Genomic DNA, 20,682 nt, shown 5'->3' on the forward strand with positions numbered 1-20,682 from the left:
TCATCGTCGCTCAATTCCCAGCAACTGGTGTCGTAGTGCGAGTCGCGCTGCGCGTTCTCTCAATCGTCTTTGAGCTGAACGTCCTCGACATGGCGGTCGGACGTTGCTCGCTCGGCTCCATCTCACCCTCCATCTCTTTTTCGCCCTCCTCGACCTGCTCACCTACAGTCTTGCCCTTCTCCTTCTCGCCTGCGTCGCCAAGTCCAATAATGTCGATCCAACGCCAAAAGTCGACAGCATGCGTACCACTGCGGTCGAAGATGGCCTGGTCGTTTGTAAGACCGTCTGCGACTTGCACTGAACTCTTGTCCTTCTTGGCAGAGTCCAGCTTGTCTATGGTGGAGCCATCGACGAGGTCACCGGCGTAGGTGCGGGCGATGGGGATATTGTTCACGCGCAGCAGCTGAAGCTGGGCGCGCAAGTTCAGCCGCAGGGCCCGCTCGGGCTGCTCTGCATCAAAGATCTTCTTGGTCAACCAGGGGAAGAGGATTCCAAAGTCCGACTGACTCAGGTGCGCCGAGTTGACCACGTAGAAAAAGTTGGGCTCTGACTGCTTGATCCCGCTAGGGCGCTCGTATACGGTCGGGAGAACGGTCCGGGCCTTGGGCTCGGGAGACAGAATGCGTGCCTTGATGTGCAGGTGCTCGGTCCACTTGTAAAAGGACTCGGATTCAACAGCGAGGAGGCCAGTGCCCCCAACAGCCGATGCGAGATCGCCATACAGGGGCAGCGGCAGGTTGAAGAGTGCTTCTGAATTGGGCGCAAGGAGCGGCATGCACCACATATCCAAGAACATTGTGACATTGCGCTCCGTGACCTGCTCGCGGATTGCCGAGCCCTGCTTGGGTGTAAACAGGGGCTTTTTCATGCCTGCAACATCCTCATTGTCGGCATAGTAGGTGCTCTTGAGCAACTGGGTCATGGTAGTGGCGCCGAAGCTGTGGCCTGCAAAGATGATGCTGCCTGGCTCGTGCACCTTGAGTCGACCGACAAATTGCTGCAAACTGGTGGTCGAAGTATTAAGGTTCCTGAACTTGGTGCCTTTATCCATGGCAAGGATCGCTTCGTGGACCAGACCGAGTTCCCAAAGGCGGATCCTCAGTTGCGCCTCGCGCGTCTCGTAGACTTCTGGCGAGACGTCGTGCGAGACGCGGTTGTACTGGACTATCTTCGTGCTCTTTATATTGGACGCCTTGTTCTTTTCATCGGGAATGCGCATGAACGATGCGACGGCGCTGCCATCACGATGCTCTGGGCAGACAACGACGAGGCCGTGGGACGCCAGTGATCCGGCAACGTACGAGTACGAGTTGCGGGTGCCTCCCAGGCCGTGGGAAAAGATCATTGCCGGCCATCGAGCCGATTCCCCGTCGGGAGATCGCAATTTCGAGTTCTTGTGCGCGGGAATCGTCGCGTAGTTGATGTGTCTCGGGAGAAACCTGCTCATTGCCTTTAGCTTCAATTGTACGACTCGGCGCCTCCACTGTCCCGGTGTACTTACGACAGAAACTCGGCCAATGTGTTTCCAACACCAACGAACCTCGTGTACGCCGAGATGTGGTGCCTTTGTGGGTTTGGGAGCCAGGGAATACACTTCTCGTCCGACTCGTCCACCGCCGGGTAAAAGATTCGAAACAGCACAGTTGGAATGTCGGCAGCGTTCTCTGGCGCGGGACTCGGTGACGGCAGGTCGCTCGCGGGGATCTCGACGTCCATGGTGCCTACTTTGAAGGGGCCCGTGTAGTCTGGGAACGCGGGCACTGGACTGAGCCGCGACAAATACGAGGCCATCTTGGCTGAAGGGGAGTAGGATGTCATTGTTGCGGGGGATGGCTAGCTAGACAGATAGATACAGGATGAAATGGAGAGACGGGGATAGATAAATGATGTCAAGAAGTGGATGTCAACGAGATATTGAGGACGCTTGCTGAATAAAATCGATGGCTCGGCGTGAGGTACACGGAGAGTGAAGAGAATGTCGAGAATCACATGTGATTGATGCGTCGCGGAAGATGTTCAATTAATATCCGGGAAGCGACCGGACTCCGGAGGGAGTTCCTGTCAATCCTTGCCAAAGATGTGGCTCAGCAAATCCAGTCCACGTCGCGCGTCGCCCAGTGACGCAATGTGACGCCAACTTGTTTATTATTTTCAGGGCCCTTCTGCAGGACAGAGTAAACACCATCGGTCGACGAGGCAAGACTCAATGTTGCCATCACCTGTCCAGGCCGCTCATATCAGAAGCATCATGCTCTCCCAATATCTGTGAATCTACAACCAAGATCGTCAAGCGACGTGAATAAACTTCGGCTTCAGCATCCTCGTGTCTTAGTGCCCAATTCAGTCATGGACCCGCCTCTACTACGTAGGTACACGGCAACTCCGATCTCATTGCGGTGGCACTGCGCCAGAAAACTCATCCTTCAAAGGACCAAGAAAACCCCGAAATCCGTTCCAAAAGTCACGAACGCGAACCGGGTTTGGAAAGTTTGAAGACGCCGAAGCGGCGAAGTTTGGACCTCTCAAATTTGTTCATCAGTGCAAGCATCTCTGAACGGGAATCAGCAAGCTCCCACTTCTGAGGCCTGATGTCAACGGTACGTGTACAGATCATAGCCATACCAGAAGACACCTCGGGAGTGTCAATAGGGCATACCTGACCAGTTGTTATTGCGTATTCTTTAGGTCAATCTTTGACGTGCACTCCCGCACTATCACTCTGCTCCCCAATGTCCGGAGCAAAGTCGACATTCACAATGACTGGAGGCATACACCACGACATCTGTCATTTCTTCGCAGAAGTTGTCAGCCTCGTTTCAAGCGTATACAAAATGGGTATTATCTGGCCAAGGTGTTCCATGTTGGCATTTGATGTCATATCGAAAGCAACACATAGACGCGGGAGACTCCAGTGAGTCATGTCCAGTGACAGTCCCCTCATTCTCCAACACTCACTCCCAACTGAAGAATCGTGACCACCGTTGCACAGCCTTGCCCTTTGTGAGGATTTCCTTTTTGTGAAGCATGCGAACCTGGCGTCCCATTTTGCCTCCTCTATAGATCCATCTTACAGAACAACACCAGCTCAACATGTCCAAGCTCGCCCAAGTCCTCGGGGCTCTCCACAAGCCGTCTCAGCCCCTAATTCTACCCAACATCTACTACCTCCCCTCGCTCTATGCCATCCTCTCCCTCAATACATCCACCTCCCAGCCCGTCAAAGCCATCGCGACGGCGTCTTGGGGTATAGCGGCCACCCTCGGCATTGCCGACGAGGATCTCACCGCCGAGCAGAACCTTGCCTTCATTGAGAGAATCGCCACCACAGTCAAAGAAGCCGGCCTACCGCTCAGCGCTGATTTACAGGATGGCTACGGGGAACGCGTGGGTGAGATTGTCACCAAGGCCGTACGTCTTGGTGTTCACGGCGGGAACATCGAGAATGCCCGGCCCGGCCGGGGTCGTGACCAACGCATCCAAGGTGCCTTATACCCCGTGGAGGAGCAAGTCGAAAGGTTGCAGACGGCACTGAAGGCCGCCTCGGACGCAGGTTGTCCCGACTTTATGCTCAACGCGCGGACAGACGTCTTTCTGCTAGAGGGCCTTTCCGACGATGTGAAGATGCAAGAGGCGGTGCGTCGAGGAAAAGCGTACCTCGCGGCTGGGGCCACGACCGTCTTCGTCTGGGGCGGCGCACGGGGCCTCCGGGATGGCGAGGTGAAGACGCTGGCTCGGGAGTTTGAGGGGCGGCTGGCGGTGAAGCTGGCCATGGTACAGGAGGCTCTTAGCACGACGCAAGTGGCAAATTTGGGCGTCGCCAGGATCAGTATTGGTCCGAGTCTGTACCACATTGCGATGGACGCTATGAAGAAGTCGGCCGTGGACATCCTTCAAGGAAATAGACTGGTCTTGTGAAGACTACTGGAAACGGTGATCACGATTATTTCTCGATACTGAAGTGTGTCGAGCGGCGAACCATTGGCCCTAAATACATGTTGTCATTGAATCGTAGTCGCCACCTATCCAGGACACATTGATATAAGTCTCTCAAGTACAATGACCCTTCTCCCTCAACAAATTCCCTGTCAACGACAGAGACGGCCCTAACCACCGAACTGCAGACCCATCCACGCCTCAAGGCGACAGGTTCTGCATCCTCACGCTGCTGTCACTGACGCTGCCGGTCCCCTTTCCAGCAGCCGTCTGGCCTTCTGTCCAACTTACACCACGAGCCGAATTAGCCTGCCTCAGCTGACGGAGGCGCTGCTGCTTGCGTCGGTAAATCAACAGGGCAGCAGCAGCAATCAATCCGAGGCCCCCGAGAACACCAATCACAATCCCAGCAATGGCCCCCCCTGATAGACCACCAGAGGACTTGTTGTTGCCACTGTCGTTGGACTCCTCCGAGTCAGAGGAGTCTTGAGAGTCGTCGTCGTCGTCGCCATTCGAAGACTCCTCATCATCATCATCATCATCGTCATTATTCTCAACATCGTCGTGGTAGTCCCAGTCCTCACCAGCGCCATCCTCATCGTCAGGCGAGGTGGCATTGAAGCATGGGACCTGGGTGTTGAAGTTGGCGGGCTCTACCCAGACAATGTCCGCGCAAGCGTAAAAGGTCTGGTTCCGAGGTGTGTCGAATTCGGAGATGTACTTGACTTGGAGCGTGGCGAGATCGCCCTCGCTGACAGAGTCGGGAGCATTGGGCCACGGAATGCAAGTATGGCCTGGATCGAGCTCCTTGAAAGCATCTTGACTGATGATCACGTCAAAGTCGTCGTTAGACATTGGGTCTGTGTTTTCCAAGTCAGAGATCGATTCAGGGACAGGGAGGACTCTGTTGCATACCGGCGCTGTAGGAGATGCCAAGCTGAATCTTCCATGACTCGTCTTGTGCAACGAGGGCTATCTGGCCATCATCTGCCACTGATTAGTGTTTGCTTTTGCGAAGAAACCTCGCTCACCCACCAAGTGGAAAGTCAGTGCGGTTGCGGGGAGCGGCTCTCGAGCCACAAGGCGCGTGATTGTCGACGGCCGCATCCCACACGCGGTCCTCGGGCCACATGAAAGCTGCAGGGCCAAAGTCATCATACTCGGCCTCATCATCCTGGGCGTAGGAAGAGGCAACGGAAAGTGCCAAGCCAGCGAGGAGGTTCTTAAAGATAGCCATGACTATATTGAGTCCGTGTGTATGGAGATAGCGAAACGCAAAGACGGTTATATAGCCGGGCCCTCAAAATGATGACCCAAGCGAGGGCAGTCGGCTCCTTCATATAAACAGAAGAGGGCTCGCCAAGATTTCCGACCCCTCTCTCTGCCAAACCGACGCTCTGAGGCTTCGAAGCAGGCCGACGACCGGCGGAAAATTCCTTCTCTTTCGAAGGACCCGAGGACAGTCCATGGCTACATGTGTACATGCCTAACATTACTCGCGTGTGCTGCCCCGAGGCCAGAGCCGGGCGCACCGGAGTCGAGCTGAACGGCATAATAGCGCTATTCCAAATAGAGACGCGGGACGAATAGGCTATTGACGCCCGGTGGTCTGTCATGCATTTGGGGGCTTGGGTTCTCGACTGAGGCATTATTATCAGATGATCAAGATAAGACCAGGGTCTTGATCTAATCAGATGCATCAAAAAGTGCTGATTGGCTCATGACACCGAGCATCACGGTGCCCCATTCTTGGCTGCATTCACAACTGACACCTTAAACTACATTCGTCTGGGCAAGTGGCCTGACATGTAGCCAATTCACAACCGAGCCAGGGGGAGGAAGCTTGGAAAGGTCGTGAACGGCTGAAAATTTTCACGGCCCACGACCATGGCGATGGCTGTCTTGGCGGGTGGCTCTCAACGCGACGCCGTCGAAGGTCCGACACATCTGTCGATGAGTAGCGGCATCAAGACGTCTAAAGTGGTGTCTGGCAGTTACTTGATGCTGTTCATGGTCTGAGACACCTGCGAGATTTCAGGCTGGATGCTTCAGCAAGTTGCGTCTGAATCCGGATAATGGTCAGTGTACAGGCTTCCCAAGTAGACTCTGGCCGGTCAGGGATATGCCTCATTAGGAAGAATAGACGGGAAACTGGCTCACAGCAGGGGTCGGTCTGGCCACGTAAAATGACCCGCATCTCACCCCATCCCCATCTTATCAATCAGTGTTGCTGTTCCAGCAGGCCCACTCCTTTCCTCCAAGCCTTGCCAAGGAGAGGCTTCGGTGAATGTATAAAGAGACTCCGGTGCTGCAGCACTTATCAGTTTTTTGGCCTTGATTCTTACAGCACAGTCAATCGTTGAGCTATCCCTTTGACATTTTCATTCATTTGAGTACAACACAGACACTTTTCCTACCATCAACATGCAGCTTACTTCGATTGTTGCCATCGGTGCTGTCGCTACCGCGGCGGCTGCCGTCAACCTTGAGCGCGGATTCACTTATCCTGCCGGTGTTCCCCATGTAGAGAGGCGCCAGACCAGTGGCGCCAAGTACGAGTGCCACTCTAACTGCGGTACGTTTTCCTCAGCTCCGCCATCGAGCGGACCAGTCACTCACGTGCTATAGGCTACGCACTTCAGGCTGTCGAGGACAGCGACGATGTTTGCGACGACGACGAGTGGAACACGCTGTACCAGGGTTGCCTCGACTGCGCGCTCGAATTCGACATTTGGCGCTACTATGGCGGTGGCTTGACCCCGGTTGGCGAGGCATGTGGTCTCTCCACCACGCCTACGCCCGCTGACGGCGGCGACGATGTTGATGAAGCAGCATCGACGACCACGGTCCAGTCTGCTACAGCTGTTCCCGTGTCAAGCACCACTGCCGAGGAGCAGGCCACAACCACTGTTATTGAGGAGGTTGTTACCACTACTGCCGTATCCTCTGAGCCCAGCCAGACTGGCGACTCTACCCATGTCGACGACCATGAAACCGATGTCGGCCACGGCCACTCTGAAACCCCTGCTTGGAGCACGACCCAAGTCCCTGCCAGCACTGGTCACAACAATGGCGTAAGTTGCCCAAGCCCCGGTACCCCAGACGATTGAACTGACCAAGACAGACCACCCCTGAGCCCACCAACGTTCCCGGCGCCGCTGCCCAGTTCTGGGTCTCCAATGTAGTCGTTGGTGGTGCCGCCGTTGTCGTCGCAGCCAACCTTCTGTAATATGCAGATTGTCGAAGGTAGCATGAAGATCCCAAGATAATGCATGCAAGGGGGCACCCATGAGGTGTAAGCTTGGGCTTCTGTACAATAGTTGGATATCAATAATCAATCAAGCTTGAAATCAAGCACCAGTCATGTCGTCCACTCTCATTTCATACTCATGCCCCCGAACGCCCTGTCTAATTCCGCGCCTTCGTCGGCCACAGCGGGCGCTCCGGAGACGGCTGCCTTCTGCTCCGCCGACTCGGTGTCCATGAGGTCAGGCTGCTCGCCGGTCGCTTTTTCAGGCTCCAGTAACCGCGACTCGCTGTCGAGCCATCCAGGCGCAACGCGTCTCTTTTCTGCCAACTCTCGTTCTTTAATCTTGTCCTCGAACTCTCGCAGGTCTCTTTCCGCATCTTCTTGCAGCTTGGACACGTGTGTTTGGAGTGCGCGACAGGACGCGATGATGTCGTCAGGGTGGGCTGCATGGCCAGAACCGGACACAATGTACTTGGGCTGTTGTGGTTGTGCTGTTTCATCTTTGGAATCAGACGCGACAGCTGGTATCCCGAGAGACGACGGAGGGATGTTCGAGGGCATCGTTTTATAGTTGTAGGAGAGTGTCGTTGCCGTCGGGAGAGACACGAATGGGGACACTGTCAAGGGAACTTGCTCGAGGAGATGATGGGGGCCTTTGGGCGTCAGTAGTGGTTCAGAGGTGATTTACAGGCACTTACGATTGTTGTACATTGTTGCTAGCTTACTATCCAGAGGGGGGAGGCGACGCGGAATTTGCGGTGTCGATGTTGATGTGACAAAAGGCTGAGCCGCCGATGACGCGGGGGACACCGTTGAACCCTCGAGTCAACCATGCATGCAGGTCCCGATAACCGATAACGAGCGTAGCCCCACCACCTTCTCGCGAAGCTCGAAGCTTCAGTTCAGGGTATTTTTAACTTCTTTCGGCAACATACCATTTGCTCATCCGACGGTACCAGAGCTACAATGCCGCCTACGACGATCCGATCACCGCCCTCTGTGGCTGACTATACTCCCCTGGAGGAGTTTCAATCGCAAACCCCCGCCTCGTTCACTGGCGGCAAGCCAGTGTTGTACCACCACCTTACGGGCGCAAAAGCCACCATCCCCAAGTCGCAAGCTGGTGTCCTTGCCATGTTCCCGGTGGACGCGCCGTCAAGACCTCCTCACGAGTCGAATGGTGAAGAAGCACCCGAAGAAATAATTGAGCGTGAAGTCGACGTCTTTGTCCATTCTGAGTATGTTGGCTGTCATGTTAGTCAAGGCTCTACGGTTGCTAACCCATAGCAGGAGCTTCACCATTTTCAGCAAAGAAGCCGAAGCTGGTGTTTCGATTCCCTACCCCTCAATATCAATCCACGCCGTTAAGAATGAGGGCGGCCTGGCGGCGATATGGATGCAGCTCGAGTTCTCGGACGGAGGCGATTCGGATGAAGACTACAACTGCATCGATCTCTCCATAATCCCACGCGACGCCACCCCGGAGGCTACAAAGGCATTATATGAGGCAATGTCTGCTTGCTCGGACCTACATCCTGATCCCAACGAAGGAGAGGACGAGGAAGAAGACTACAGTGACAGGATCGTCTTTGAGGGATCGCATGAGGCTCTGGAGGGATTTGAGGGTGTGCTGAGGGGCCAGAGCGATGGCGGTCTGCCTCCGCCTATGCCTGGCAGCGGAGGCTGGATCACAGCGGACAATGTGAACGAATACTTCGACGCTGACGGGAATTGGATCAAGGACGGCGACCACCAAGCCGACCTCGAGGAGGACGAGGAATTGGGCGATGGGGCTGGCAGGACGCGTGGACACGACGAGGTCGCCAAGGATGGCGTCAATGGGGAGCAACACGAAGGAGCAAAGAGGGCCAAGACTGACTAGACGTCCAAAATCCTACATCCCGAATGATATCATGAGTTACTAATTAAAGGTATTTCTTCCTGAATATTTCCACGAAGCGCAACTGTCCAAAACGCCAAACCTGATCCTCCCGTACAGTTTAGAAGGAAAGAAGAGAGAGTGAGAGGAAAGAAATGGTGTACCTCAATGAGCGAGTATCAACACAGAAAAAAAACATGCGTCTGCCAAGTACTGTCTTCCGTACATTGTCACATCCTCCATCGCCCTGCCTTGGCGACTGCGTCCCGATCAGGCGATCCCTTGAGGAAGCCATCCTGGTCGTAGAGTCCAAGACTGTCGGCGCTCCACCTGTTCGCGCGTCTCCTCTCCTCAGTGGCGATGGCCTCCACGCGGGAGGCTACGAGCTGGGGAGGCGCAAGGCCGCTCCGTCGATCTCGGCCGTCACGCAGCGCATTTGTCGAAGCCGATAGGTCAAAGCGGACTCTCGGCCCCGTCGTCGGCGGCCCCCGGTTCTCCTTCTCAGCGGCGCTCATGTCTACCTGGATCTTGTCTGCCCGAATGGGAATGCCAGAGTGGCTCTGGCCCCTGCGGTGGCTGCTGTTGTTTCTCTTCGGGCTGTTCTGTCCTCCCATGCTGAGGTAGTTCCTCCTACCGTCCGACGCATTTTTGGAGTTGGGCCGATCAGGAGAAAAGCCGCCGCCCCGGAGACTGGTGATTGTGGGCGATCTATCGATGCCCCCGCAGGACGAAGCCATCGATGCGACACTGTAGCTGCTGACAACGCTGTTCATTCTCCGCAGCTCGGAGATTGTGCTTCCTACAGACAGGTTGGCACTGAAGCCACTCGTCGTAGCCCTGCGTCCGGAGATACCGGTGAACTGGTGATTCTCTTCATCCAAATTATGGTCATAGTTCGAAGAGGAAACGCTGGCAATGGAGACCCGTCTCGAGGGCGCATACCTTTTCTTTGGTCGCGGGCTCAAGGGCGTGGGGACCATGTTCTCGTCACTCATGATCTTCGCCGGGGGGGAGGGGAGCCCTCGTTTGGGGCGGGCGCTCTCATACAGAATAGACATGACCTCCCTCTCGTTCAGTGGCGAGGACGACAGGTCCAGGCTCTTCATTGTCCTGGTCGGGGTTGCCACCGTCGATGTGGACGACTTGCTCCCCCTGTGGCCTTGCTTCGCCTTGGGTGTGGTTTGCTCGTCCTCGGAGGACGTATCGGCCACCGTCACGTCGGTATACACCGACTCGCTGGCTATGCTGTTCTCACTGGCGACGCGTTGCGTGACAATCTTGGCTGCAATATCAGGGTTGCGCGCCTTGGGGGGACTCAGTACCAAATGAGGCTGCATCTTGATCGAACCTCGTCTGGCGATTTTCGAATTGGCATTGATGGTACGCAGTGGTGCTGGGATGGCACTTGCGGTGTCATTGCCACCTCCGCTGGCCCCCCTCGTTGTCCGTGGGCCGGCGACGCCATGTCGCAGTGATACCACACCAGGGCAAGTCTGGTGTACAAAGGATTCGTGCTGCTTCTCCTGAGGTGTGACGGCCTTCTTCGGCGTGGGGAGTGTCACTTCCTCCTCTGGCTCGCCGACACTGTACAGCGTTGACAGCGCACTGGAAATGTCGCTGTCGATGCTGTTGCTCCTCTTCCTGGGACTCTCGGGTCGAGCAGCGACAGTGTTCTTCTGCTGGTCTTCCCATTCGCTCACACGGGCCCTGGATGGACTGGTGCTACCGCCTGGCTGCCGCAACTCCTCGATGGCATGACGGATGAGACTGTTCGCAGCACTGCCAACGGTGCTGATACTTGGGTTTCGACTCTTGGTGGGTGTCTGATGGATCGCACTGCGCTTGCTGGGGCTGCCCCTGGTGGATGCTGACTTGCCGCCACTGCGTGGAGTTCTGGTAGAATTCTTCCCAGGAGACGACTTGGGGGTCTTGACTGGTGATTGAGACCCATCTCTGAGCCTCTGTTCTGTCGACGCCAGAATCACTTTGAGATCGACATCGTTGACGGAGGGTCCCCCCATGGCACGTCCTCGATAATGGCTGACTGTCCGTGGTCTACCCCTCTCCTCTTCGCCGAGCTCAGGGGCTGTTTGACTTTGCGGGAGCGTTTGCGGTGTAGATCTCGTCTTTGGGACGTCAAGCACCGGTTGCTCAGCGCCTACTTCCAGGTCGTTCATGGAATCCACGTTGGGAATAGTGGGTTTGGCGCCGACCAGGACCATCATGTTGGTCCAGCTGTCCCGCCAGCTCTTCCTGCGTGTCTTGGGCCCGTGCTCCTCATCGCCCGTTGTCATCCACCCCTGCTTTGCCAGCGGTGGAAGAACAGGTGGCTTCCATGGCACAACTCGGCCTCCGTTCTCTCTCACGCCTTCTTGGAGTGGGATGGCTCCGTCTCCCGTGTGGTCTTGGTTCGCGTGGAGGGTGAGCTCGCTTTCGGTCCGGAGGAATCGTCTCTTGGACAAGACGGTAGAGGAGTTGCTTGGACCATCTGGTCGAGCGGCTACGTCGGCCGCGTACACTTGAGTGGTCACCGGAGCACCGGACTTGCGGATTTGCCAGACGAGGAGATATCCCAGAGCCGCGAAGCATAGGATGCCGCCAACGAGGGCGATGGCCAGGATCCAGCCGAGGCCGATACCTGAATCACCATGTTCCCGGGGCGAGAGCATAATGACAACACACTGCCGTTCTGGCTGTTATTACTGATTGTGATATTATAACAAAGCGTCCCGAGGGACATATAAAGGAGGATTGAACAAATTGTGAGCGCGATGATGATCGCAGAGCGAATGACTGGACTTACCGTAACGAATGAGTGACTGACTGACCTGGAAAAGAAAGATTCAGAGAGGATATGAGAAGAACGAGCGCAGAGTGCGCTTTTGTTACGCCTGCGAGGTGGGTTGTGAGGCATCGTGGGGAGGTCTCATTTCAATGTTGCGTTGGAATGCCACCATCCCCAGCAACGCATTCCATACACCAAGATCCGTCAGAGGGCCTAGTACTTGGTAGACTGTTCGTGCGACGAATGAAAAGGCTGCAAAGCACCTGGAAAAGGATCGTCCCATAGCAACGGTGGATGAAGATGAGGCTGTTCTGGAGAGCCTGATCATCCTACTTTCATGCACATTTCACTCACAGCACTAGCCGAATGCGCTTGGAAGGTCATCAGTCATTGACAGTGAAGCATTCTGCATGTCCAACAGGACTCGAAAGGTATTTCCATCACTGAAGAGTACCCGATAGCGAAAACTGAGGAGGTAAAAAGATGGAACAGTAAGAACATGGTTGACCTTATATACGTATCTTCCCCCCTTTAAGAGCTTCCGGAGCCAGTCCAGGTACCCAAAAGATGACATCTAAAACATCCCTCAACAAGAACACATCCCAAACAGGGCCACGCTCTGCGAGCTGCGGCCTCTCCATTGTAACCGCTCATCTTAAAACTTGTGGTGGTGGCCGTGTCCGTGGACATGAGCCGCGCGCCGCTTGCGCTGGGCCTCGGCGGGCACCGGCTCAGCGGCTGGCGCTGCAGGAACAGGGTCGACCTCAGCGGCAGGCGGAGCCGAGGCCTCGGGGGCCGCTCCCTCGACGGTCACGGTTGTGGTGGAGTCGACCATTTCGGTGACCCAAACTATTTCCTCATCCCACAGGATCTTGGTGACCATGTTGCCAGAGGTGATGTATTGAGTGCTGTCGTAGACAGGCTCGGGTTCCACGGGGGCGGTCTCGGGAGCAGACGTGGTGGTGGGGATGGCCTCGGAGGATGTAGTGGTGGTGACGGGCTCGGGCTCGGGCTCGGGCTCGGCAGCGGCCATTACAACAGCGTCGTCGTCGCTGGTCGAAGAGGAGGCCGAAGAGGGGGCCGAAGAGGGGGCCGAAGAGGGGGCCGAAGAGGGGGCCGGGGCCACGCTGACCGCAGTTTCCTTGAAGACCTGACCAGGCAGAGGCGAGGCGGGATCCGCAGGGATTTCGCCAGGCTTGTAAGACGGAGACGGCGCGGGAGACTGCTCCGTGTCGTCGGTCTTGCCATCTTCATACGTGATCGGAACGTTGCCGGGAAGAGCGGACAAGCTCTCCAAGACCTTCTCCGACTGGAGGACAGAGGGCAGCTTGGGGACCTCGCAGGACTTGGCCTCGGTCTCGGAGACGACGTCGAAGATAGGGCAGTCCTCGATGCGGCCACTCTGATTGGTGCACGTGTCGACGGCATTCTGGAGGAAGTCGACATCCCAGCCCATGATGAAATCGCCGTGGTAGCCGTACCCAGTGGGGTCACCGTTGGAAATGACAAACATGCCGTTCCGATCTTCAAAGGCCTGCGTAGCCCAGATGGTCTCGAACAGGAGACCCGGGACGCTCACGGGGTGAGAGTCTGGGCAGGTCCCGGTTATGACAAGGTCCGGGTAGGCAACGTGGGACTTGTGGTCGTCACTCTGCGCATTCTCGCCGTCCCAGCACGAGGGGAACATGAGCTCAAGGCGGAGGCCATCTTTGCAGTTGGCGTTCATGTAGTCCTTGTCGGGCATGACGTGGCGGTACAGGGTGCCCTCGGGGTCCTTGTCGTAGTTCAGGCAGTTGAAGCCCAGAGCACGCTGCTCCAGGTCCGTCTGCGTGGTTTGGCCGAGCGCCGCCCATTCAGACTTGGCAGGGTCCTCGTTGGGGTCGCCGGCGGTGTAGGTGCGACGCTTGTTCTCGCCAGCGATCATGGAAAAGTCTTGGGGGAAGGCCTTGATATCCTTGCCGTTTAGAAGATAGTATGCCAGCATACCACCAACTTGCTCGACCATCTCGAACTCGCCGGTATCATCATCCTTGAAGTACATGGTAGGGGTCCAGTACGCCGACTTGTCTTGTGTGACACGGCATGATGTGCAGTCGCCCGCGACAAGAGAGGCAGTGTCGGACACCTCACCGAAGGCTAGGGAGGCGTTAGCGAGTTGTCCGAGACGGCTTCAACGACCAGCTCCATCGTTCGATCAGGGAAAGGGCTGCAACGTACCATTGGAGCCATGAACGGTGTGCAAGTGGCTGGAAATTTGGCCCGGGTCGACGATGGGATCAAGGCGAGCGAGAGTTACACGGCCGGGACACTCCATGCGCCAGAACGCCTGGGCAGTACCAACGAGGCCGGCAGAGGCCGCGATCAAAGACTTCCTGAGCATTGTTGCGGTAAAACGAAGCGCAAAAATATGAAAGTGATGCCAATGCGTCAGTGCTGAAAGCTACTGCCGTTGTGAGCACTGAAAAGAGCGGAGCGACGCAACCAGGCGGTCTGCAATAAGAAGATTGTCAGCGGGCTCGCTTTGACGACGAAGAGAGCAATGGTCTGCAGGCTGTTGGTGGTGATCTTTGAATATGAAGAGCCGACTCTGTCGCTGTTTCAGATAGACAATGGCACGGTTTATCAGACCGAGTCGAGCCAGCCGCTCAGCCGCGTCTCTTATCAAAAGGAACATCTGCGGTGACTGGAGGGTGAGATGAAGGTGACGCAGCGAGATGATGTATGCGTGCTCATGCCAGCCTCCGTGAGACTCGCCAACCTCGTGGCCAAGATCACGGCTCTTCTGCGACAGGCAGCGGCCTGTGCATAAGCCGATCATCATTGTTCACAAAGGCTGGGGTCCAAGTCTCGCAGTGGACCTCGGCCCAGACTGGTGCCTTTCTTCAAAACCATTGCCATGGTTCCAGATGCAACAGCGGGCTGTTGGTACGAAGGGATAAGAGTACGTAGGAAGCGCAATCCGACTTACCGAGTAAATACTGTTGCAGCTCAACAATTCGAAGCAGAGATTAAGCAAAGGATCAACCGACGTTGCAAAACCCCATAAGTCGAAGTCGAAAGACCCTGATTATAGACACGACGTGCCTTTATTTCGACGTCCTACTTGTTGATGGCGCAGCTCAGCCTTGTTGATAGCGAGCTGAGACCTGGAATTCCAGGGCGAGGTCGCGGTGCTCTTGGAACGAACGGATTGTGCTGATCTATTCTTGCTCGGCCCGTCGGGTTCTCTGACGCAATTCGAATTCCTGGAAAGGTTCTCCGCTATTGTTCTCTGAAAGGTTGCGAGTCGAGCGGCGATACAATGGGGTGGTTGTTCTACACGAGGAGATGCGACGATGAGTGGCCGACAGGCGCTGTCTTTGAATGCTGAATGGGTAGTCAAGGGCGCCGAATACTAGCGAAGGAAAGCGATAGTTGAGTCAAGCGAGTGGTTCGAGTTGGTTGTTTGGTTTAAGAGAGTGACGATGCTCCAAGGAAACCTGTCGCGAGCGAGAGTTGTTGGAGTCTGGGCCAAGGTGTGCAAGGACAAAGCGACTGATGAAGCTTGGCACCTCGAGTAAGAAGACGAGAGGAGGCAGGACGAGAGGTTTCAAAATGTGCGGGTGTCGTGGAAGCACATCACTTGGAATGGTAGCAACGCTCTGAGACCTTCCAGGGTCGAGTGTCACCGAGGGCGGCGGCAGCAAGCTACACCACTTGGCACTGGGACGTCAAACGCCCCGAGTTCCAATGAGGATCTCCTATTGCCTCAGCATTGCCATCATTTCCACTGAGTATTGTGACCCCATTGATGAGCCTGAATGGGCACGTCCTTGTCTAGCGTGGCTTGACCCCGGCTTGGCTCGAGCCAAGATGATGATTAGTCGTCTGTATGTATGATAATGTACCCATAATGGTTGTGATGCTTGGAGCTGGAGCCAGTAAATGGGGTCCAGTCCGTGAGGTCGGAAAGGGGGATCTTCCACCGCGTTGCAGGGTTGAGGGTTGTTGAGGCAGATGTGAGTGGACACTGCAGGACGCAGGTCTCGGCAGGGGCTGCCAGCATTCATCGCATTACAGACACCCAGCGTAGCGCACGTGAGAAATGGTATTCTCGCAGGTCCGCCATGCAGAACGCCACTGGAATTCACTAGCGATACATTGCGCGCAAACGCCGTATCTCCATGAGCTGGGCCAACATTCCCAGAGGGCTGATACCGAACAGCCGACGGCGGCGCCTACTGCGACGAATGGTATGGTTATGTTCATGTCCTTCATCTTGGCAAGTCTGGCGACTCTAATGGTCTGACCCCCTGGCGATCCCTGGACCTGGGCTCGACGAGTCGACGTCGTCGTGGCATGACGTCGCCCCAATTTCCAATGTGGGCTGGTTATATGTCAATAGGGCTAGTCCACAATACCGATCTACAGCTCATCGTGGAACGCGGAGGACACAAGTACCGGCTCGCGATTCTTGCGCATTTGCCGCATTCTTGCTTGCTGCGTCCAGAAGGCGAAAGGCAAAAGGTCGTGGCAATGGGCACGAGAGGGGAAAGTACATGTACCTCAGCCACCCGAAATTACCCCTGCGCCAAGAATCCGGGTGCCTGGCAGTAGTACGTACCCTCTTGAGCAGTGATGTTTGCCAGCCACTAGGCGTCGAGACCCCAGTCGTCCTCATCCGGAGCGCTCCCACCACCCGACTCGCTGGCAGCGTACTTGTACTGAACGCATGCGCATGAACAGCGGATCGCCTGAAAGCTGACTATCGTTTCGGAGGTGAAAGACATCGACAACGTTTCGACAAGGCCATGAGGTGTGGTCAAGCCGGCACAGCTTAGTGAGTTGACGCGCTACTCATACGTACTTGCAATGGCGGCACCTCACATCCGAAGCGAGCCGCTGTCGTGTATCCCAATCAACGACAATATCACGTAGCGCAACAGTCACAGCGCCCAAGAGACTCCAGCAAGTTCACCCCCTGAGCTGCCAAAGCACGGGTGATCGATCGTTCATAGCTTCCCTTCGCGGCATGCTGAGCCGGGCAACAACTCTGATTTGCGCCCAGAACCTCAGACGACTGGTGGTTTCAGGGCGCTGTACTTGGTAGCGCACCTCTATGTGGCGAAGTCTTACATCTCACAATGGCAATGACGGGCCGAGACGGCAATGGATCCTTTTTTCCCCTCGAGTCTGGTGCCTGACTATCCTTTCCGCAAGGTGAGTAGACGGCTCGTCGGCAGATTCGGCACCACTGCGCCGGTCGATTGACAGACAATTGTGCAAAAGCCTACGTACTCGTGAATGATTGCATACAGGGTAGGTAGTATACTTATCGGATTGAAATTCGCAGCGGTGATCACATTGCAAGCTGTCGAATGCCGAGGAGGCATGTGTCGAAGGTACTTTAAGTTGCCACTGAAGCCCCCTTGATGATTACCACCGACTGACTTCAAAGGGACACATATTCTACCCTTACAATAGTATAAAAATATGAGACTCACTTTCTTAATGATTTTCCCAACCAATTATATGAAGAGCACGGATTAATTTGAAAAGCTTTGGGCTTGTGACACAATGAACCGCACCCTAGGGTAGGTCACCCAGGCATAGTTCCAGATCACCCGTGGACGGTGAACGCAGCGAGAACCATTCAGGAGCAACTGAAATTCGGTAATCTTGATTATGAAGGTTTGGACATACAGTGCTTATAATTTGAATCAGTCTTTCTCGATTTAGCCTAGAGCCTCGAAACAGAGTACGCGAGGCATCACGTGCTTATTGTAGTCTTGCACAAGGTGTCTGACCGCTTGTCAAGCCACCACAGCCACACCCCACGCACCCTTGCCGACGAAAGCGCCACGACATGGCAATCGTCAGCTACCAGCGACCGAACCGCCGAACTACCACGCCCCCCGACTTAGCCTCAGCAACGCCATGGTACGGGCCAAGTCAGAAACAGCTCTCACACTCATTTAGCGATGGAAGATCTTTCCGGGCTTGACTGGTCATCCCAGTCCAACGGCGGCGGCCCCTCCAAAAAGCCGCCCATGAATCCAATGTCTTACGCCTCCTTCTCGACACTACAGCCGACACCATCACCACAAGGGTCCGGTCGCAGCACACCACAGACGCAGGGAAGCTTTGGTACCGCGACGAAGCCGCCGCCCGCGAAACCGGCCCAGGACAGCTTCAGCAACCTGATGAAGTTTGGCCCTGCCAAGTCAAACCAGAACCTGTCACTCGCCGAACGACAAGCGCAACTCGAGGCCGAGAAGAGGAAGAAGCTGGAGGAACAGAAGAAGCTACAAGAGGCGCAGTTTGGAAATGGACAGTTTTGGGACAGTCTTGGATCCAGGGGCGCGACACCGAGCTATGCGTTGCGGTCACCACCGTCTTCATCGATCGGCAAAGCGAACGAAGACGACGACCTTTTTGCGGCTTTCAACAAGGACACCAAGGTGGACAATGCCAGCCACTTCCCGCCGCCCGATTCTCAAAGGTCGACGCCGGCACAAGCGGCCCCCTTAGACCTGAGCAACCCTAGTGCGTGGGGATCGCAGCCCGCGAACGGGGGCTCGATGGCTGTGGAGGACGATGACCCGTTCGAACTGAGCGCCATGAAACAAGGGTCACCCGCACCCACACAGACCCAGTCATTGAACGACAGTGACGATTTCCTGGGCGATTTGGCAAGGCCGGTGGAGGAGATTCGGAAGCAACAGGCAGCGTCGCAGCCTCGCCCTCAGCCCGGCAAGCCCATCGACGGCGATCCCAGCTCATCGGATGAAGACCTGGCACCACCAGTGCGACAGCGCCCGGAGAGAAGACCGACTCCACGCCAAATTGAGCCTCAAGGGGACGAGTTCGACTCGGCCGTCGCTCAGCTCGTCGATTATGGGTTCGCCCCAGACGACGCGCGTCGTGGGCTGACCGAGAGCGGCGCCGGGCTTGATGTCCAAGCAGCTGCAAATTGGCTTCTCGACGACGCGCACCGCAAATCCAACGCCAAGGCCAAAGGGCGAAGCCCTTCGGCAGGCCCAGGCGACCCTCGCCAACCTGAGCGGAGAACCAACAGCAGGTCACCCGCGGCGGCTGGAGAAGGGGACGCCGATTTCGCAAAGACAGCCGCGGCCATGGGCAATACTCTTTTCAAAACAGCGGGATCCTTGTGGAAGACCAGCCAGAAGAAGGTGCAGCAGGCAATGACCGATTTTCAACAGGATGGTAGTGGCAGCGATCCCAACCAGCCCAAGTGGATGAGGGATGCCCATCAAGCTCAGAGGCAAGACGCGGGCAGAGCCTCTGCGAATGCGACGGACGAAGCCATGGCTTTGGAATCGGGGAGTCGACCTCAGCCAGCAAGGAGCCATAGCCGCCCGGCCTCCGAGCGTCAACCAAGCGCCAACGGGCAGAGCCAGGACCCTAGGCAGCCGTCATCGACTCGTGTCAGCCCTGTAACTAGGTGGCAGCAGCAATTGGCACCGCCCGCGAGCTTTGACGCAAAGGCAAAATTGAAGCGCCTCGAAGCAGACGATGATATCTCTACCTACCGCAGCCCCAGTCGCAGGCCACGACCTCAGCCAGCGCCAGCTACCAAGCAGACCCGTCCCGAGCCGGACCTGCTGTTTGGCGAGAACGCACAGCAACCCAGGCAGTCCATCCCTCACAGGCCAGCACAGCAGTCTGCGCCGCCAGCGGCTAGGCGGACACCGCCAAAGCCGGCGTCCCCTGCCCCGCCGAGGCCAACACGCCAAATACCACCCATCTCACCGGACGCTTTGCAGAAGTCAACACGATCCAGGATAGAGGGCACGGCACACTTCAAAAGAGGCGACTTTGCGGCGGCTCATGCGTCCTACTCATCGGCGCTGAACGCGGTCCCATCGTCACACCCGCTTGCCATCTTGCTGTTGGCCAATCGTGCGCTGACTGCGCTCAAGACCGGCGAACCGAAGCAAGCGGTTGAGGATGCCGAGCAAGCTATTATGCTGATTGGCCCTGGGGCTGGTCAAGGGGAGACAGTCAGCGTTCAGACCGAGTCTGGAGCGGCGGAGACTCGGGATATGCGAGACCTGTACGGGAAGTCCCTGAGCCGCAAGGCGGAAGCGCTGGAGCAGATGGAAAGGTGGAACGACGCCCTGGCAGTGTGGCGCGTAACCGTCGAAGCTGGGCTAGGCGGCGCCAACGCTCTCAAGGGCCGACAGCGATGTCAAGCAGCCATCGCGCCAAAGCCGAAACCTGTCGCCAAGCCACGACCTAAACCATCAGCGGTTGAGGGTCTCGCGCCGGCGAAAAGCTCAGAAGCTGTCATCAAGATGCGCGAGGCAAACGAGGCGGCCGCCAAGGAGGACGACGAGAAGTTTGCCTTGTCCGAGGCCGTCGACGCCAAGATCTCTAGCTGGCGCGATGGCAAGAGGGACAACCTGCGCGCGCTGCTGGGTAGCCTAGACAATGTGCTGTGGGAGGGCAGCGGCTGGAAGAAGGTGGGTATGCACGAGCTGGTGATGGCGAACAAGGTCAAGATTGCCTACATGAAGGCGATCGCCAAGACCCACCCAGACAAGGTGTGTAACTCCTCTTGACGTGTTGAACACAGCTAACCAGGAAAGCTGCCCCAAGACGCCAGTACCGAGATTCGCTTGATTGCAAGTTTGGTCTTCAGCACCCTCAACGAGAGCTGGGACAAGTTCAAAGCCGAGAACGGACTTTGAAGAACAAGGCAATGATCAACGATGATGAAGATATTTACTCAGGCATAGAGCGATTCGTAGAGCATGATGAGGAATTCCACTTTAGGGCTGGCACACCTAGATAACGACAGCTATTTTATAATCACACGCTTGCTTCTCACAT

General features: G+C 56.2%; 9 protein-coding genes across 9 annotated transcripts; 4 read left to right on the forward strand and 5 right to left on the reverse strand.

The window, feature by feature from the left end:
- Positions 1-10: 10 nt before the first annotated feature.
- Positions 11-1,818, reverse strand: J7T54_008109 (uncharacterized protein; the record flags this gene model as incomplete). The annotated part of the gene is made up of 2 exons (XM_051502706.1): positions 11-1,439; positions 1,502-1,818. 2 exons carry the CDS (start codon positions 1,816-1,818, stop codon positions 11-13), a joined length of 1,746 nt encoding a protein of 581 aa, XP_051365871.1.
- Positions 1,819-3,090: 1,272 nt separating this feature from the next.
- On the forward strand, positions 3,091-3,915 carry J7T54_008110 (carboxyphosphonoenolpyruvate phosphonomutase; the record flags this gene model as incomplete). The annotated part of the gene is made up of 1 exon (XM_051502707.1): positions 3,091-3,915. The coding sequence occupies one exon, from the start codon at positions 3,091-3,093 to the stop codon at positions 3,913-3,915; it is 825 nt and encodes a 274-aa protein (XP_051365872.1).
- A 219-nt stretch (positions 3,916-4,134) lies between these two features.
- On the reverse strand, positions 4,135-5,170 carry J7T54_008111 (uncharacterized protein; the record flags this gene model as incomplete). Its single annotated transcript, XM_051502708.1, has 3 exons — positions 4,135-4,793; positions 4,849-4,920; positions 4,969-5,170. 3 exons carry the CDS (start codon positions 5,168-5,170, stop codon positions 4,135-4,137), a joined length of 933 nt encoding a protein of 310 aa, XP_051365873.1.
- A 1,187-nt stretch (positions 5,171-6,357) lies between these two features.
- J7T54_008112 (uncharacterized protein) lies at positions 6,358-7,162 on the forward strand (the record flags this gene model as incomplete). Its single annotated transcript, XM_051502709.1, has 3 exons — positions 6,358-6,508; positions 6,562-7,007; positions 7,058-7,162. 3 exons carry the CDS (start codon positions 6,358-6,360, stop codon positions 7,160-7,162), a joined length of 702 nt encoding a protein of 233 aa, XP_051365874.1.
- A 147-nt stretch (positions 7,163-7,309) lies between these two features.
- On the reverse strand, positions 7,310-7,744 carry J7T54_008113 (uncharacterized protein; the record flags this gene model as incomplete). Its single annotated transcript, XM_051502710.1, has 1 exon — positions 7,310-7,744. One exon carries the CDS (start codon positions 7,742-7,744, stop codon positions 7,310-7,312), a length of 435 nt encoding a protein of 144 aa, XP_051365875.1.
- Positions 7,745-8,149: 405 nt separating this feature from the next.
- Positions 8,150-9,065, forward strand: J7T54_008114 (uncharacterized protein; the record flags this gene model as incomplete). The annotated part of the gene is made up of 2 exons (XM_051502711.1): positions 8,150-8,421; positions 8,474-9,065. The coding sequence occupies 2 exons, from the start codon at positions 8,150-8,152 to the stop codon at positions 9,063-9,065; spliced, it is 864 nt and encodes a 287-aa protein (XP_051365876.1).
- Positions 9,066-9,292: 227 nt separating this feature from the next.
- Positions 9,293-11,731, reverse strand: J7T54_008115 (uncharacterized protein; the record flags this gene model as incomplete). Its single annotated transcript, XM_051502712.1, has 1 exon — positions 9,293-11,731. The coding sequence occupies one exon, from the start codon at positions 11,729-11,731 to the stop codon at positions 9,293-9,295; it is 2,439 nt and encodes an 812-aa protein (XP_051365877.1).
- Positions 11,732-12,502: 771 nt separating this feature from the next.
- J7T54_008116 (glyoxal oxidase precursor) lies at positions 12,503-14,227 on the reverse strand (the record flags this gene model as incomplete). The annotated part of the gene is made up of 2 exons (XM_051502713.1): positions 12,503-13,983; positions 14,065-14,227. 2 exons carry the CDS (start codon positions 14,225-14,227, stop codon positions 12,503-12,505), a joined length of 1,644 nt encoding a protein of 547 aa, XP_051365878.1.
- A 3,580-nt stretch (positions 14,228-17,807) lies between these two features.
- On the forward strand, positions 17,808-20,540 carry J7T54_008117 (UBA domain-containing protein-like protein; the record flags this gene model as incomplete). Its single annotated transcript, XM_051502715.1, has 2 exons — positions 17,808-20,393; positions 20,439-20,540. The coding sequence occupies 2 exons, from the start codon at positions 17,808-17,810 to the stop codon at positions 20,538-20,540; spliced, it is 2,688 nt and encodes an 895-aa protein (XP_051365879.1).
- Positions 20,541-20,682: the final 142 nt, after the last annotated feature.

Source organism: Emericellopsis cladophorae (assembly GCF_022114955.1).
Source record: "Emericellopsis cladophorae strain MUM 19.33 chromosome Unknown NODE_3_length_1261782_cov_116_963312, whole genome shotgun sequence".
Classification (NCBI taxonomy): Eukaryota; Fungi; Ascomycota; class Sordariomycetes; order Hypocreales; family Bionectriaceae; genus Emericellopsis; species Emericellopsis cladophorae.